We start from the raw sequence: 17,294 nt of genomic DNA, 5'->3' as shown, positions 1-17,294 counted from the left end.
TCAACTGAGGAGGTAATAGGGCGGTGGAAGGAGCACTTTGAGGAACTCCTAAATCCGACTACGAATACGCCCTCTATGGTAGAGGCAGAGCTGGAGGATGATGGGGGATTGTCGTCAATTTCCCTGGTGGAGGTTGCTGAGGTAGTTAAACAACTCCACAGTGGCAAAGCCCCAGGAATTGATGAGATCCGTCCAGAAATGCTTAAGGCTCTGGGTGTGGAGGAGTTGTCTTGGTTGACACGCCTCTTCAACATTGCGTGGAAGTCTGGGACGGTGCCTAAGGAGTGGCAGACCGGGGTGGTGGTTCCCCTTTTTAAAAAGGGGGGACCAGAGGGTGTGTGCCAATTACAGGGGTATCACACTTCTCAGCCTCCCCGGTAAAGTCTACTCCAAGGTGCTGGAAAGGAGGGTTCGGTCGATAGTCGAATCTCAGGTTGAAGAGGAACAATGCGGATTCCGTCCTGGTCGTGGAACAACGGACCAGATCTTTACTCTCGCAAGGATCCTGGAGGGAGCCTGGGAGTATGCTCAACCAGTCTACATGTGTTTTGTGGATCTGGAGAAGGCGTATGACCGGGTGCCCCGGGAGATACTGTGGGAGGTGCTGCGGGAGTACGGGGTGAGGGGTCCCTTCTCAGGGCCATCCAATCTCTGTACGACCAAAGCGAGAGCTGTGTCCGGGTTCTCGGCAGTAAGTCGGACTCGTTTCAGGTGAGAGTTGGCCTCCGCCAGGGCTGCGCTTTGTCACCAATCCTGTTTGTAGTATTTATGGACAGGATATCGAGGCGTAGTCGGGGTGGAGAGGGGTTGCAGTTCGGTGGGCTGGGGATCTCATCGCTGCTTTTTGCAGATGATGTGGTCCTGATGGCATCATCGGCCTGTGACCTTCAGCACTCACTGGATCGGTTCGCAGCCGAGTGTGAAGCGGCTGGGATGAGGATCAGCACCTCTAAATCGGAGGCCATGGTTCTCAGCAGGAAACCGATGGAGTGCCTTCTCCAGGTAGGGAATGAGTCCTTACCCCAAGTGAAGGAGTTCAAGTACCTTGGGGTCTTGTTCGCGAGTGAGGGGACAATGGAGCGGGGAGATTGGTCGGAGAATCGGCACAGCAGGGTGCGGTATTACATTCAATTTATCGCACCGTTGTGACGAAAAAGAGCTGAGCCAGAAGGCAAAGCTCTCAATCTACCGGTCAGTTTTTGTTCCTACCCTCACCTATGGTCATGAAGGCTGGGTCATGACCGAAAGAACAAGATCCAGGGTACAAGCGGCCGAAATGGGTTTCCTCAGGAGGGTAGCTGGCGTCTCCCTTAGAGATAGGGTGAGAAGCTCAGTCATCCGTGAGGAGCTCGGAGTAGAGCCGCTGCTCCTTCGTGTCGAAAGCCAGTTGAGGTGGTTTGGGCATCTGGTAAGGATGCCCCCTGGGCACCTCCCTAGGGAGGTGTTCCAGGCACGTCCAGCTGGGAGGAGGCCCCGGGGAAGACCCAGGACTAGGTGGAGGGATTATATCTCCAACCTGGCCTGGGAACGCCTCGGGATCCCCCAGTCGGAGCTGGTTAATGTGGCTCGGGAAAGGGAAGTTTGGGGTCCCCTGCTGGAGCTGCTACCCCCGCGACCCGACCCCGGATAAGTGGACGAAGATGGATGGATGGACACATATACATATATACACACACACACACACTTCTTTAGTGTCTTTCATAATGGTACATAGAATCAATCATTATATATATATATATATACACACACACACACACACACACACTTGTCCCTTTAGCTGTATGGATTTTTCAGTTCTGTTTTGACATTTTAGAAATTCACAGTATACATCACTGCCCCATTTACATTTATGTCTAGGTCTAACACTGTCAACAGAGTCCGTGATCTGACAGCAGCTTACCCTCCTGGTCTGGGTCGGCCTCCTCCTGCACGGACAGAGGTAGAGGAATGAAGTACAGGCAGCAAAGCAGCGGAAAGAGAACACCATTTCCACCACGGACATTAAGGTGAGAGGCACCCACAGAAAGAATGTGGTCCCCTGGTTGACAAAAAAAAGATGACAGCACGTATACCTCTGATCAATAAATTGTTCTTTTCTGCAGCAATGCAAGTCATTATAAAAACTGCTGATGGATAAATATTTCAACTTACATAGATGCGGGTGGGGTCAAAGGGGCATTCGTATGTGATGCTGAAGGAGCTGACATCAAGATCAGCATTCAAACAGTGTGTTAGCAGGCCCTGTCCATTGTCAATAATGGCTTTCACCATAGAAACTGACAAGCCCATGGTGGAGGCAAATGCCAAGAGACCTGCCAGGAAGCTGATGACCAACAAGACCCACTGCTGCAAGGAGAACACAATATGAGTATGTTAGTAGGTAAAAACACAACCCTTAACCTAGTATGTGAAAGACATTTTTCCTCATGTAAGATAACATGCTTTACAATGTCAAGTTGATGTTAGCGAGAAGTGCTGTAGGAACATGGAATAGAAATCACAGCGAGTCCTTGTTCTGAGGAAGGACATAAAATATTTGAATGAATTCCATATTTACATATATGTTCCCTATTTAAATATCATCTTCCATTATGTTCACACACATGCACTCACTCAAAAGCAGAGGGGCAAGTTCTAACAGGAGCCAGCAAATGACAGATGTGAGTGCTGAATGAAGGAGGGAGAAGCTGTGCAAAAGAGAGTGGAACAGTATTTACCAGGATCCTGTTTCTCTTCTTTTTGGACAGGACAATGGCAGTTATTCCACTAATAATTCCCTAAGGGGCACAAAAATTTCAGCAAACAAAAAAAGACATATCATTCATCACAGATACAGATGATACAATATTACTACTTACTCAAATTTAAGCTATTTAATGATTTGCATCACATTATGTTTAGATATGGAGTTTCCAGCAGCAAACTAGTAAATAAATACATTTCTCGTTTGGTGAGGCTAAACCTATTTAAAACCACCACCTGCTGGTAAATATCAATTTGCTTTTTAAGTTCATTGTGTATATTGCGTTCTTGCACCACTTACCACCAAGCCTGCCACAATAGCAATGATATTAGAGATGGCGTACACCATGTTCCGGGCCTGAGAGTGCACGTTGATGTGCCTGAGCACAGCGCCGTGCACCAGTGCTCCGAGAAGAAAGTTGACATGGCCCACCAGCACCAGCCCCAGCCCCATCTTCATCAGGGCATGGTTGTCCTTGAGGCTGGCACAGCATACTCCTAGAGGAAGCAGAAATATGTTATTTTGACTTCATTATCTTAACTTAGTTTTTCGCATTGTGACCTCTGCCAACATACAGTGGCACTCATAAATTTATGAACCCATGCTAAAGTTGACTAAAAAGAGGAATAATAAAAATAAAAAATAAATCATCTTTTGGAACTTGATCTTAATGCCTTAATTAAAAAAATGAGGAAAAATCCAACCTTTAAGGATACCAATGTTCTTTGTGAATGAATAATGTATCGTAAATAAATAAATGTTCTTCCTTAAAATACAGGGGGCATAAGTAAGTACACCCCTATGTTAAATTCCCATAGAGGCAGGCAGATTTTTATTTTTAAAGGCCAGTTATTTCATGGATCCAGGATACTATGCATCCTGATAATGTTCCCTTGGCCTTTGGAATTAAAATAGCCCCACATCATCACATACCCTTCACCATACCTAGAGATTGGCATGGTTTTATTTCAGAACATTATCAGGATGCATAGTATCCTGGATCAATGAAATAACTTTATTTGTAAATAACTTTATTTGTTTATTTAATGTGATCTGAAATGAGCTACGAGTTATGAGCTGTAACTGTAGTCCACTGAGAGCTTGTGGTTTCAGTGAAGCAAAAAGAAAGCGAGCCAGTGGTTAGCACACCATGACAACGCTTTAGGATAAACCACAATTATCCCCAACCCCTGCAGTGATGGCTGAAGATCTCACCCAATGCATGCTGCAAAATGCTGCAGCTATATGGTGACAATTCAGACACAGGGTCTGAGGAGGATTGTGTCACACTATTTTAGTTCCTTCTTCTGAGGAAATGTGAAGCACACCCAGCCATAAACTGGCCTGGGGGGTTAGGTAAAAAAAACCCATCTCTGTTACTGGCCTGTCTCATTAAGCCTTTAGCTGGGTGCTGTGGAAAAAAAACTCATTGTGTTTTGGTCATAATATTGTTAATCTACAGTTTAATCTACTGTTTGCTGCCAGTCAAGTAGCCTACACATAATCACATATTGTTGCTGTAATGTACAGACCCTAACACATATTTATGCTATAATATTCATAGTATTTACATATTCATGTAGTGAATGTATACACATGATCACACTTAATGTATACACCTTATCACACTTAATGTATCTTATATATCATATATTATACTATATTTTCTGATACTAGGGACACTATTTCATTCTGCTTAGTGATGTCTGATCCTTTAATCTATTTAGGTTCAATGATAAGATGTACAGTGTGGGACCCATACTAGGCTATACTATGGGTCTATGTCTCACCTATAAACAGCCCATAATTATGAATCTTAGCCAAACCTATGCAACAGCTACCCAAAAAGTTTAACTTTTATTTAGTAAACTCCTAACAAACCAGGTTCAACAACCCAATTAGTTGGAAAGGTTTTCATTGATATAAATTAACACAAACATTAAGATATCACTTTGGGTTCCGTCATCCAAACACCAGAAAAAAATGTAGGCTATGTTTGCTAGTCTCTTCTCCTTTGAGCTCATTTCATGTCTGCGCAGACCACGCCTAAAAACTTTAACACGCAAAATATATTCTGTCACTTTAGTAAAACAAAAACAACAGTCAACTTACCTGAATTTACCATGGTGTTATGTCCCCTTATATCATATTAGTGTACAAGTTGTGTTAAAGTCATTCTGCTTTTTTTTGACACTCCACTTTTGGTGGGTCGTAGTCTTGTCTGGGTTCCTCTACTGCCGCTCACCTGTGGACAAACAGGCTTTGTCTTCCGCCTACCTGTGCGGAAGCTCCGCCCAGATGCGCGTTCACTGTACGAGAAAAGAGAGGAAAAAAGTTATGAACACATGCAACTAGATTGAGTACCCATACTTGAAAGACTTGTACTCGACTACATTTTGAAGGCAAAGTCCTAGGTTTAGTTAATAGTCACCTTACTGATCAATATTGTTAATACAAAATACTATTTTACACTGTGGTATTTGAATACTTCTTCCACCATTGTGCTACATGGAATTAGCTATCCTGATTCTTTAGTGGTTTGAGTCCTTTAATTATGTAAATGTGACCTGATTCCCACATAAATACAATTATTTAAAAAAAGAAATTTATTATGTGCACAATTTTATTTGTAGGGATTATAATACCAGCACAATGCCATAAAACATGCCAAAGTTATTGCTGACTTGGGCATCTTTAGGCACAGTATAAGGACATCAAATTTAGATTTTCTTTTTTTTTTTTAATCATCCATGACTTATTTTTTCTTTAAGTGAGTTAGCTGTCTCACAATACAACACGCAAATAGTATAGAAGCATTACTGGCTGCACTGTGTCTCATCTGAATGCAGCATAATCACCTGGCAGCCTTGTTAGCTGGATTGCCTGCACCTGTCCCTCCTGCCACTGCACCTTATTAATGACACACCTGGGGTAGGAGAGTAGTCAGAGTGGTTGGCCCACTTTGAAGTTTGCAATGGGGACAATGGAGATGTTTCTTTGCCTTTTTCTTGGACATTTTATTGCTGCTCAATCAGTGATAAAAAAGCAGGATGACCTAAATTTCCAAAACGTTCCGAGGTTTTTTAACAACATCAGGCCTTTTCCATTTGAAAGAAATTTTGATTTCACTCCGTTTGACACCATTTTCAGCTCTTGGGGAACTCGGAGCCCTGACTTTCACATGCTTGCTGAATTACCTCCCATCGTGATCGTTCCTAGAGTAGAGGTGTTTTGCGATGAATCTAAGATAACTCTGCTGGTTGATAAGAGAGCCAATGATGTCATGCTAACTGGAGAGGAGCTACATTTGGGTAATGGCTGCTATAGCAACAAAGAGCTACCAAACCAATTTGTCTTCACTTACAACTTGGATGAGTGTGGAACTACACCTGTGGTGAGTTGCCCAAGTTCTTTACTAGTTGGCCTACTTATTTCCACAGCTTTTTAAGTTTTTTTTCTGATACTCTTTACAGATGCAGAATGGCTTGGTAATGTTCACCAACTCTCTCCACTTGAATCTCAAAGAACCTCCCCCCACCTGGTGGCAAACTCCTTCCACAGTACACATATTTTGCTTACCGAAAAGGTGCCTCGATTGAGTTATTGAATAATAATTATAAATTTAAGTGGACACAACCATACTAAAAGAGACTGCATGTCTTTACAGGTCATATTCAATGGCACTTCCTGAGACTGGCCAGATCTTTAATATTAAAGCTATGAATCGTGAGTAATAAGTCAAAAATGCCATTAGGCTGGTTTGTTTCATTTGTAGTAATGTTTTACTGTTTCTGCAGCATCATGGACCAGCAGTGCAGAGTCTTTTATCTATGAAAGAGGCCAGGTTGTCAACCTCCAGGTTTCTGCCAAAACCATGCCAGAGCAGCAGCTTTTCATTCGGTCCTGTTTTGTCTCTGCATTTCCTGAGCCTCAGACTAGACCCAAACATGCACTCATAATGAATAAAGGGTAAAGTAGCCAGTCAGGAATTGATTGTAGTGTTTGTCTATGCTGTTCTAATCACCTGTGATGCCGTTACGCTCTGCCAGATGTACAGCCCCGTTGGATTCTTCTCATGCTGTCGTACAATTTGTGGCCTCCGACAGAGCGGACGTGGTTAATTTAGTTCTGGACACATCTTATCTCATTTCTGAGGTGAGGGGTTATTTTTTTTTTTTTGTTTTGACATGTTTCCACTGTTCAACTGTGTGACCTTGTGAACTCTCTCCCCTCTGAAGCTGTACATCCACTGTAGTGTCCTCATGTCAGACCAGGGTGTGAACTTTGGCTCTAAATCCTGCAACTATAACCTGATCCAGTCAAGGTATTTGTACATGCATGCAACTGTATTTTGTGACCTTTTTCATTACTTAATGAGAGCTTTCTCTTTCAGATGGGAGGACCTAAGTGGAAATGTAGAGGTGTGCGAGTGCTGTAGCTCAAAGTGTAAAGGCCTGTCAGTCAGGCACCTTCCTGAGGGTCAGTGCTTTGGGTTGTGACAAGTTGCAACAATAAATCGGACTTCTGGTCTCTAACTCTACTAAATGTATCATTTCAGATGCCAAGGCTACCGTCAGCACTGGCCCCTTTGTCATTGTGGATAATCATGTAGAGCCAAGTCCTGAACCTTCTGAACTGCAAGAAACCTCCAGCGCTCCGGTTACAGACTCCATGTGGTCTCATGGTGCAGCCACTGAGGACAAAATTGTTTCTGGAAGTTCTGCATCAAGACCCCCTCAGGGTGTGGTGGTGGTTAGTCAGGACCCAGGTGCCAGGCTGACCCTTTGGCTACTAGGACAGCTGCAAGATCCTGAACACAGCAAGAATATCCATTCTGAGTCTGAAGACAATTTGACACTTAAGTTGGAGGCAAATGACCTTCCTGAGCTGCGACTACTGGCAGATAAGGAGCCTCTTCAGAATACGCTCCTAAACAAGATGGAAGGTCAAAGTGCAAATGAACTAGGAAGTGAAGGCCACATGTGGGATCTGAATCTTCTTACACTGGTTGATGGATGGGCAATTCCTTCACAAATGGAAAAAGCAACTTTTGCAGAGGAATCTCAAAGAAAGCGTTTTGGAAGATCTGGAGTGTTTGACACACAGTCTCAACAAGAGGTTGCCATCCCTCTGACAGATGAGATGGTTTATGTAGCTGTCCTAAACCAGAATGATAACCAAATGAGACATGGGCAGCCAGATGCAGCTGTGATGCCCCAAGAAGCAAGTGATGCCCAACCAATAATTCGCTCAAAACTTCAGTTTTCCAAAGGCACGGATGGATCACACACTCTGAGTTATGAGGAAGAAATGATAAGACAACGAGGAGAACAGGAACCTAGACAGAGAGGGCTGCGCTCAACTTTCTTGGATTTGTTGAGGTAGGCTAACTTTGTAATGTATATTCTATGCATGTGACTATGAGTAAACGTGTCAATCTTTTATCCTCAGGAGGATGGACAACGCAGAATAATTACATCTGCATAACTTCTATAAGGTAGCATACTTTAACTGAATAAATGTATTTGAACAAATCCAGTGTCTGTTTCAATGGCATACCGAAATTGTGGGGTAAAAGTGGCATTCCCCCCCCAATACTTTAAATTTTTTTTTTTTTTCTGCGATGTTATCAGTAAATCGCAAACCTAAAACCCTGCTCATAGGCTTGTGGACTCCTTTTGTATTCCCACCCAGATGTCGCTGTGGGGAGCTGGGCTCTGTAGTTGTGACAGTACTGTGTGCTCTCTCTGTTTACACCGCATGCGCAGTGTTTCTCTTTTTTTCTTTCCCATGTTATGACCCTGGCCACTATTTCCTCCGCACTCTGCCACTCTCTATAAAGTGCCCACGCTTTTCCTCACGCAGTCTCTTTCCCCGGCCACAAAGCAACCGTGAGTGTCTAACTCACTGTTCTTAAAACTTAAAATAAAAATAAAATAAAAAATATAAAATCCACAAAATCTTAAAAACAAGTACTACTGTAATACCTAAAATACAAACGTTTAAAAAAAAAAAGCAAAACTAACTTACAAAAATACAGAAACAAGAGGACGGCTTTACCCGAAGTTGGCGTATTTAAAGGAAGACATATTTCAGAAGAGATCATTTTGAATATCGTGATTTTTTTGGTTTGACATTTTCTCAAACTGAACCAGAGAGCCGACTGTCTCTTAGGCTATTAGTTAGGTGAGAATTGAAGCGCAATTCGGACCCGGAATACAGCTCATTCGAGCTTTTTTTTTTTTTTTCCTTTTTTTTTAAAAGGATAGCCTTTCATTCATTTCTATTGCGAAGTCCGAGATATGAACACAGCGACGACGGGGAGTTATCCGATGGCTTCTCTCTACGTTGGCGACCTGCACCCCGATATCACGGAGGCTATGCTGTATGAGAAATTCAGCCCAGCCGGACCTGTGCTCTCTATTCGGGTATGCCGAGACATGATCACCCGCCGGTCCCTCGGATATGCTTATGTGAACTTCTCTCAACCTGCTGACGGTAAGAAAAAGAAACCTGATAAGTGATCACTGTGCAGTTTGTTACTTGCATGCAGCTTTAAGATGCAACAGAAAGCATGCATCCTTAAAATATTGACAATGTCACCATGTTTTCAATGTCAGTCCTACAACTGTCTGCATAACCAAATGCAAAATCAGAACACGCTGCAATACAAAGCACTGGACTTTAACTGAACTATAAAGTGACATGTTGCAGTCTAAAGACAATCAGTTCCTCAGACTGGTTGGAGCACTCATTTTGACCCATAAACATGCCCCAGTTGAATACAAAATCACTACCAGTTAAAGCCCTCACAAACGTGCAGTCTGACATGTGCTTAAAACTAATTTTGTAGCAATCATTTAGGAAAAGAAACTCATTTTAGCAGATCTCCCTTATTCTGCCCAAATGACCCATTTCTGCTCCTATTTAAAGGGCTGTAGAGTGAAACTATTCCCATTGCCCTCTGCTGGTATATGTTCACTGAAAGCAAGAGAAGGGACAAGAACAGCTGAACAATAACCCCTGCACTGCCTTCTAGACATGTCTTATGTATATTGTCTGGTACATGCATTAATATCAAATACTCGATCTGGTTTTGGCTTTAATCTAACCTAACTTATTTTTTTAACTCATTCAGGATTATCTGAATCCTAGTTGGTTTGTGTAATATATTAACCACTTAAACTGGTATCAAAGCATTGAGCAATAGTAGCAGGTGTTGTGGTTGTCTTTGGAGGCCTGGTGATACATTGTGTGGACTTCTTTGCCTCTTGCATCAACGTTAAACACCTGTCAAAATTTCTGTGCTGGAGTCGCTTACCAAAAGCTCGAATAACGATAGGTTACAACTGGCTCACTTCCAGGAAGGTGGTAACACTCGCGTAAATGTAAGAAGACCCACAAGTGAGAACACAATTTGTTATTGGAAGTGTAGAAATGGGGGGGGGGGGCTGTTGGGTATTTAAATGGAGTCCTAGCATGTGCCTGTGGGGCAATAGCTTGCTGCTTGTTATTAATTATAACTACTTAGTGCATCTGATATCATGCAGAGTAAGGCAATAGTCAAGGTTGGTCTGTATGTGTAAACACTCGCAAGACCTAGTGTTGCTCATCTGAGCATTTTGCATCTCTTCCCAATCAATGGTAGAGAATGCTCTACTCACACTCCAAGCCAGCACATACCTCCCAGGACCCCTCTCTAAATATAGAACATCTTTTTGAGCAGCCCAAAATGTGCCTGGCTGCGATACTTTAAGTTCTTAACATGACATAATTGGTTAACAAGTAAATCAACCCTGTCAACATTTCACCACACTACTTCACTACTATTCTAAATAACATCACATACAGATAATTATGTATTACATGGATCACGTTGGCCTTTTTAAAACTAGCGATTCCCACTCTGAATCTTCCAGAAGACCACATGTTTGACAACAGTCACACACCTTCTCTGAACACACGGGCTGTGAAGTACAATTGCAAGCTAAACTGCTGATGCCAGCAGACGCAAGGCAGCTCCGTTTTGTTTACCAGACACTTTTAGCTGGGAAGCCTGGCCTGTGTGTGTCTGTTACTGTAGAGTGACTGAACAAAAGGATGTTTTGGCATGTGCGCCAACATGGACATCAGAGCCTATATGAGAGTTAAATCAATAGATGTAGAGAAATAAATTGTATAAATTGAACCCTAGTGATTAAACTGGCATAATGATTTGAGCAAATTAAAGCTATGACATCTTAACGCCACAATTTAAGCCCAGTTTTTGTTATCTGAGGGCCTGCTGCACTGCTGCTGCAACTGGCCTAGGTGGGACGTGGCCCAGCAGCATGTGGTGAGTTAGAGAAGGGGAATGTGCTCCCAGCTTGCCCACTGCAGCTGCCCCTCACTTGTCCCAGCTGCTCATCAGCCACATGGTCTACTGCAGTATCTCAACCATGTTCCATGTGCCTTGTTAATGGGCTGGCAGCTGAAATACTCCGTTGTTGCACAAACTGCACAGGAGGGCAAACCAACTAATACACTTTACTGTAACTTCATGTTATTTCTCTGGGATGTTATGTTGTGGTTTAAAGGGATAGCTGCATTATAACAACCGTTACTGGAATAGAACTTCCTTGTGTGAAAGCACTACATTGACCATGGTAGATGGAAGAATATGTAGCATACATAGTAGTGACTGATATAGTTTGAGATTAATGACCTTTCCCTCCATCTCTCTGCAATTCCTCCTTCCAGCTGAGAGAGCCTTGGACACCATGAACTTTGATGTGGTAAAAGGGAAGCCAATCAGAATCATGTGGTCCCAAAGAGACCCCTCCCTCAGGAAGTCTGGAGTGGGCAACGTGTTCATCAAGAACCTTGACAAATCCATTGATAACAAAGCCCTGTACGACACCTTCTCTGCCTTTGGCAACATCCTCTCCTGCAAGGTACAATTGTCATAAATATGACTGAGGGACTTTAAAACGGGAAGATGTTTCTTTTATGCTGTATATATTCGCACTTTTGGAAACGCTGTTCCTGCTTGGAGATTTCACACATTATGCTTAAATTAGATTATAAATTTGAATAATATTCTAATGCACTTAAAACGCTTTCATGTAAACTCATATGCCGTCTCTCCTAGTTCCAACAAAAAACTAGTCACATTGTAGCAATACTGCCACACAAATACATTTATTCACTTTCTTTCAGAAAGTTAAATGAGACGAACGATACCACTTACTGTATGTCAGACAGTGGAATATGAAGCTACAGCCAGCAGCTGGTTAGTTTAGAATAAAGACTGGAAACAGCTAGCCTGGCTTGATCCAAAGATAACAAAACGCATCTACAGTCTAAAGCTCACTAATGAACAGTTACGTATAGCTTATTGAAGTGACATCTGAATTGTGAAACCACAAAATACTGCTTTTACAAGTTGTTTTTGTATGCATTAAACAAACAAGTAAACATGTTAATTTGGACAGAACTAGGCTAACTGGCTGCAGATTTGAGTGGTATTGATCTTCTCGTCTAACTCTCAGCAAGGACGCGAATAAGCGTATTTCCCAAGATCTTAAACTTCTGTTTTCAAGTGAAGAAACTGCGTGCATGTGTAATGATGCCTCTCTACCGTATGCAAATTTACCCGTAAGTCTTCCTCTGCTCCAGGTGGTGTGTGATGAAAATGGCTCCAAGGGCTACGCTTTTGTCCACTTTGAGACCCAGGATGCTGCTGATCGTGCCATTGAGAAAATGAACGGCATGCTTCTGAATGACCGCAAGGTGTGAGTGTCTGATCATTTAGGAACTGGGGACAAAGTGGCATTCACTGTTGGTAGTGTTTTGAAAAGACTGAAGAATTAAGTTTGAACTTTTAAAATGATTTTGATAGTACTTAGTTATCATGACATTGAAAGCGCAGTACTTATTGAGCTTATGGTGAATATGGTAATAGCTTTTATATGTAACGGACGGTGTTATACTGTGTGTATCAACCTGACTTGTGTTGAGTGAACTGACTTTTTGTGTGCTTTTAAATTGGTGAGTTTGTGTGTGAATAATCTGACTAATAAGCCCATCTCTCTCTACCGCAAGTATGAAGATAACCTCTGAACTGATGGATAACAAACTAAAAACTCGTACTTACTCTTGTCTTTCCTGCCAGACGCATATTCTTTTGCCTCATTTGTCCACCCGCTGGTCACCCGTCTTGGAGTGTTTGTATGTGTGTGTGTATGACCACGCTTGTGTGTTTTAGTGATGGATCGAATGCAGAAATGCAATACTGGATGGCGGAAGGGGAGAGGTCGTCATAGCAAGGTATATAAGATCATTTGGTCCTCAGCTTTCCTTTGTACTGTGAGACTCTGTTCCTCCATCCCTCTCCGTCCACCTCCTCATCAAGTTTTGGACCAAGAATTAGGATGGTTGTCACTGTGATGTCTAGCATGCCAACATATCTGCCTGCCCCTGGTGTCATTAACAGCAGTTGGATGTTTTTTTTATTGGTTACCCCAGGAATGATGAGTTACTTGATGAAATGTAGCTATGAATTTGTTTTGTGGATGTTGTCACGGTTTGTTTTTTGTAAAAGAATGGGCTTTCTTTTATTTATCGTGCTTGCGTGATCAGGTCGTCCTCTACCGGATCAAGAGTGTTTTTAGATCGGCAAAAGGAAGTCAAAAGAGATGGATCCTGGTTTGTTTTCTCACTTCTGTCAGGACTGTTTTACAAGAGTGTGTTTCGCTGCCCTCCTATCTTCAGGTTTGTGGGTCGTTTCAAATCTCGCAAGGAACGGGAGGCTGAACTTGGTGCTAAAGCCAAGGAGTTTACCAATGTCTACATCAAGAACTTTGGGGATGATATGAATGATGAGCAGCTGAAGGAGGTTTTCGACAAATACGGTAAAATGGGACTATATTCACGGGTATAAATCCAAACTTTGATGTGGTCTGACGTCCACTTATCTGACCTTTAACCTCTGCAGGTAAAACACTCAGCGTGAAGGTGATGACAGACCCCACCGGCAAATCCAGAGGCTTTGGGTTTGTTAGTTACGAGAAACATGAGGACGCTAACAAGGTACTTTGGCCTCATTAAAATGTACTAAGTGATTAGTCTGTATTGGTAATTCTTCTCTGATAATAATAATTTCGCCCAAAGGCTGTCGAAGAGGTAAATGGCACCGATCTCAACGGCAAGACTGTGTTTGTGGGCCGGGCCCAGAAGAAGATGGAGCGGCAGGCGGAGCTGAAGAGGAAGTTTGAGCTGCTGAAACAAGAGAGGATCAGTCGTTATCAGGTCTGTAGAGACTAAGCCCTTAATTAATCAAATAAATGTTACATTTTAACCCATTAGAAGCTGCTACTTTGTCTTTTGGTTTCAGGGTGTTAATCTTTATATTAAAAACCTGGATGACACCATAGATGATGAGAAACTGCGTAAGGAGTTCTCTCCATTCGGGTCTATTACAAGTGCAAAGGTGAGAATGATCAAACAGATGTTGCAATGCATCACCAATAGAGAACAGATAATGCATCACTGCAATATGAATATAGCAACAGTGTTGACAATATTGTGTGTTTGAAGTTACCCAAACACAATCTGTCTCTATATTAGGTGATGCTAGAGGAGGGTCGCTCCAAGGGCTTCGGCTTTGTCTGCTTCTCCTCCCCCGAAGAAGCCACCAAGGCCGTGACTGAGATGAATGGACGCATCGTTGGCTCCAAACCCCTCTATGTGGCTCTCGCTCAGCGCAAAGAGGAGCGCAAAGCCCACCTCACCAACCAGTACATGCAGCGTATTGCTGGCATGAGGGCCATGCCGGCTAACGCCATCATTAATCAGTTCCAGCCCACCAGTGGCTACTTCATGCCAGCTGTGCCACAGGTGAGAGAATCAAAGTCTGAGAAAATAGTATGGAAAGTGGCTATGATATTTAATATAAAAAATGGATGACTGTGTGTAATGTGAAAGGGGGTCGCTCCTAGTACAAAGCCACGGATAATTATTAGCTGACTCTACAGTTCCTCTCAGCTCTTTGAAGCTTTTTAGCCTGTTAGCTTATTAGGTTTTGGAAAAGCTCTAAAATGAACATACTTTATTCAAATTTAGAATGTCAAGAAAGCTATGATGATTCCCAACAACTCCAAGTGAAGTTTTTGAACTGCATTTCAGGCAAACGTTTGTTTCCATTTTATTTCAGTAAAATGCCACCAATTAAAAAGGCATTTACATCAGGAGGGTGTGACTTTAATGCCATACATCTATAAATGTCACTTGCTTGTATACACCAGGCCCAGAATAGGACTACATACTATGCACCCAATCAGCTGGCCCAAATGCGACCCAACCCCCGATGGCAGCAACAAGGTGGCAGAGGTCAAGGTGATTATGTGGCACTATCTTTGATACACTTTCAGTTACCTAATGTAAATAGTTAACTGTAATGGACCTATTTAAAATATATACATTTTCAATTAAGTTTTGTATTGCATCCCATTGTTTTAGTCTCTGCTTCTTAACACTCTCAGGTGGTTTCCAAGGGATACCCAGCTCGCTGCGTCAGCCAGGACCACGTGCCAACCTGAGACACATGAGTCCTGGTGGCGGCACACAGGGCCCACGAGGTGTGTTCACTAATGACAATTGACCAAAATGATCACCTTCAGCTCATTGGCTCTGGCTTAAGCATTTTATTGATCTTCCATAAACAGTAGAGGTTGTCAAGACACTGAATTCTGCTCCATTTTGCCTCCTCTCTGCTAGCCTCTGGCCAGGCCATGGCTCCTCGTCCCTCAATGGGAGTCTCTGGCCCCCGTGCCATGCCTCCTTACAAATATGCCACTGGTGTCCGTAACCCCAACCCCCAGGTGGTGCAACCTATTGCCTTGCAGCAGGTATGGGCAAAAGACCAGTCACATCATCTTGTGTTGCTGTCATATAAAGCCCCCAAACCTACATATCCTTTCTATTTTCCTTATCTGTCCTTTCTAGGCTCAGCCAGCTGTGCACGTTCAGGGTCAGGAGCCTCTCACAGCATCCATGCTGGCTGCTGCGCCCCCTCAGGAGCAGAAACAGATGCTAGGTAAGAATCCTGTGAATGAACTGTAATGCTTTTAAGTTTTTATTACGTTGATTTATTCTCAATTTATTTCCAAATAGGTGAGCGTCTTTTCCCACTGATTCAGTCCATGCATGCCAACCTGGCAGGAAAGATCACTGGCATGCTGCTGGAGATTGACAACTCTGAACTGCTGCATATGCTGGAGTCTCATGAATCTCTACGCTCAAAGGTACTTCGCTACCTCTCCCTCTCTGCCATATTGTCATACTGAAATGTCCGTTATCCATAGAACACACTGTCATTATTTGTTTATGTATGTACAGGTGGAAGAAGCTGTCGCCGTGCTACAAGCCCACCAGGCAAAGAAAGATGCCACGCAGAAAGTGGGCAGCATGGCTACTACTACTGCTGCTGCTGCCCCATCCTGAAGACTGTGCTGTATTGAATTGGTATGATAATACATTATCAGTCAAGCTGTTCATATAAAATTAAGTATAATAAGCATAACACATTTTGTGGTAGTTATAAAAAAGTAATTGTGTTGTTTCAGGACAATGAGCAGAGATGGGGAGCGACGAACTACACTGACTGCAAACACCTGACTCCTCTGAAGAATTATGCAAAAATGAAGTAAAAAAAAATGAAAATATACTTGAACATTTTGAGAAAAATATTACAGTTCATAATTTTTTTTGTTCTGTAAAACTTTTAAACTGCATACCAAAATCAATAATGCAAATGAATCTTGAATGAAGGCCCTTCATTTTGTGGCAAAGGAGAGAAACCTTTTTCGAAAAGGAAAATGAGCCTTGTTCTTTTTCTTTGCTTGGATGTTTTGATTTTAAATGATGGACTCCTCCATCCTATGTTATCATGGGTGTGTGGTATTCTCAATAAAGGTATGATATATCAAGTTGACCACTGTTGTGTAACATTAATGTTTACTTATAACCAATTTTATTCAGTTTCAGTTGTGGATCTGACAAATTTACCTGTCAGTAGTGCACAGAAGAACAGGGTAAATGGCAGAATAGACAGGGCACTGCAGGAGTAGAAAGAAAAAAAATAATTTCCTGCAAAAAATGCTTGTGAATGCTGAAAAGCTAAATTGCTAAAGCTAAACTGGATTGCTGGCATAATTGCATAAGGTGAAGTGAGAATAGTTCCATAAATATGACTTGAATAAACATGGAAAGCAGCTAAAGCAGTATAAATAACTGAAAAAGTGGGAAAGGGATGAAGGATGCAAAATAAAGAGTAAGAAATGATAGGGGTTTCAAATGTTTTGCTTGTCTGTGCCACTATTTCTTTACAGCAGTAGTTTACAAAGACGTTATAGTATGTTGAAAAAAGTGATAAAGTCACAGTATTTGTTGAAAACATTTTTATAAAGTCATAGTATGGCATGTCAAAAAGTAATATAGTATAACATGTCAAAGTCATAGTATAGTATTTCGAAAAAATTTATAAAAACGTAATAGTCGAAAAAAAGTCATA

At 42.3% G+C, this 17,294-nt stretch overlaps 2 protein-coding genes across 2 annotated transcripts in view; one reads left to right on the top strand and one right to left on the bottom strand.

Annotated features, from left to right (window-relative positions):
• tmem54a (transmembrane protein 54a) overlaps positions 1 to 5,011 on the bottom strand; it is an 8,723-nt gene extending 3,712 nt beyond the window's left edge. Inside the window, exons 1-5 of the mRNA XM_078277216.1 lie at positions 4,856 to 5,011; positions 3,044 to 3,240; positions 2,718 to 2,777; positions 2,152 to 2,346; positions 1,901 to 2,038 (exon numbers count right to left, since the gene is read on the bottom strand). Coding sequence (XP_078133342.1) covers positions 1,901 to 2,038; positions 2,152 to 2,346; positions 2,718 to 2,777; positions 3,044 to 3,240; positions 4,856 to 4,868 — 603 coding nt within the window. The 5' untranslated portion in view covers positions 4,869 to 5,011. The remainder of the gene's footprint in view (positions 1 to 1,900; positions 2,039 to 2,151; positions 2,347 to 2,717; positions 2,778 to 3,043; positions 3,241 to 4,855) is intronic.
• Positions 5,012 to 9,019: 4,008 nt separating this feature from the next.
• pabpc4 (poly(A) binding protein, cytoplasmic 4 (inducible form)) lies at positions 9,020 to 16,715 on the top strand. The gene is made up of 15 exons (XM_078277304.1): positions 9,020 to 9,241; positions 11,483 to 11,676; positions 12,401 to 12,516; positions 13,496 to 13,635; positions 13,719 to 13,813; positions 13,895 to 14,032; positions 14,118 to 14,213; positions 14,351 to 14,620; positions 15,028 to 15,118; positions 15,265 to 15,360; positions 15,500 to 15,630; positions 15,728 to 15,818; positions 15,896 to 16,026; positions 16,121 to 16,246; positions 16,348 to 16,715. Exons 1-14 carry the CDS (start codon positions 9,046 to 9,048, stop codon positions 16,223 to 16,225), a joined length of 1,890 nt encoding a protein of 629 aa, XP_078133430.1. The 5' UTR covers positions 9,020 to 9,045; the 3' UTR covers positions 16,226 to 16,246; positions 16,348 to 16,715.
• Positions 16,716 to 17,294: the final 579 nt, after the last annotated feature.

This window comes from Sander vitreus, chromosome 20 (genome assembly GCF_031162955.1).
Source record: "Sander vitreus isolate 19-12246 chromosome 20, sanVit1, whole genome shotgun sequence".
NCBI classification, from domain to species: domain Eukaryota; kingdom Metazoa; phylum Chordata; class Actinopteri; order Perciformes; family Percidae; genus Sander; species Sander vitreus.
Note: the sequence above shows the minus strand (reverse complement) of the source record. Positions and strands in the feature narration are given on the sequence as shown.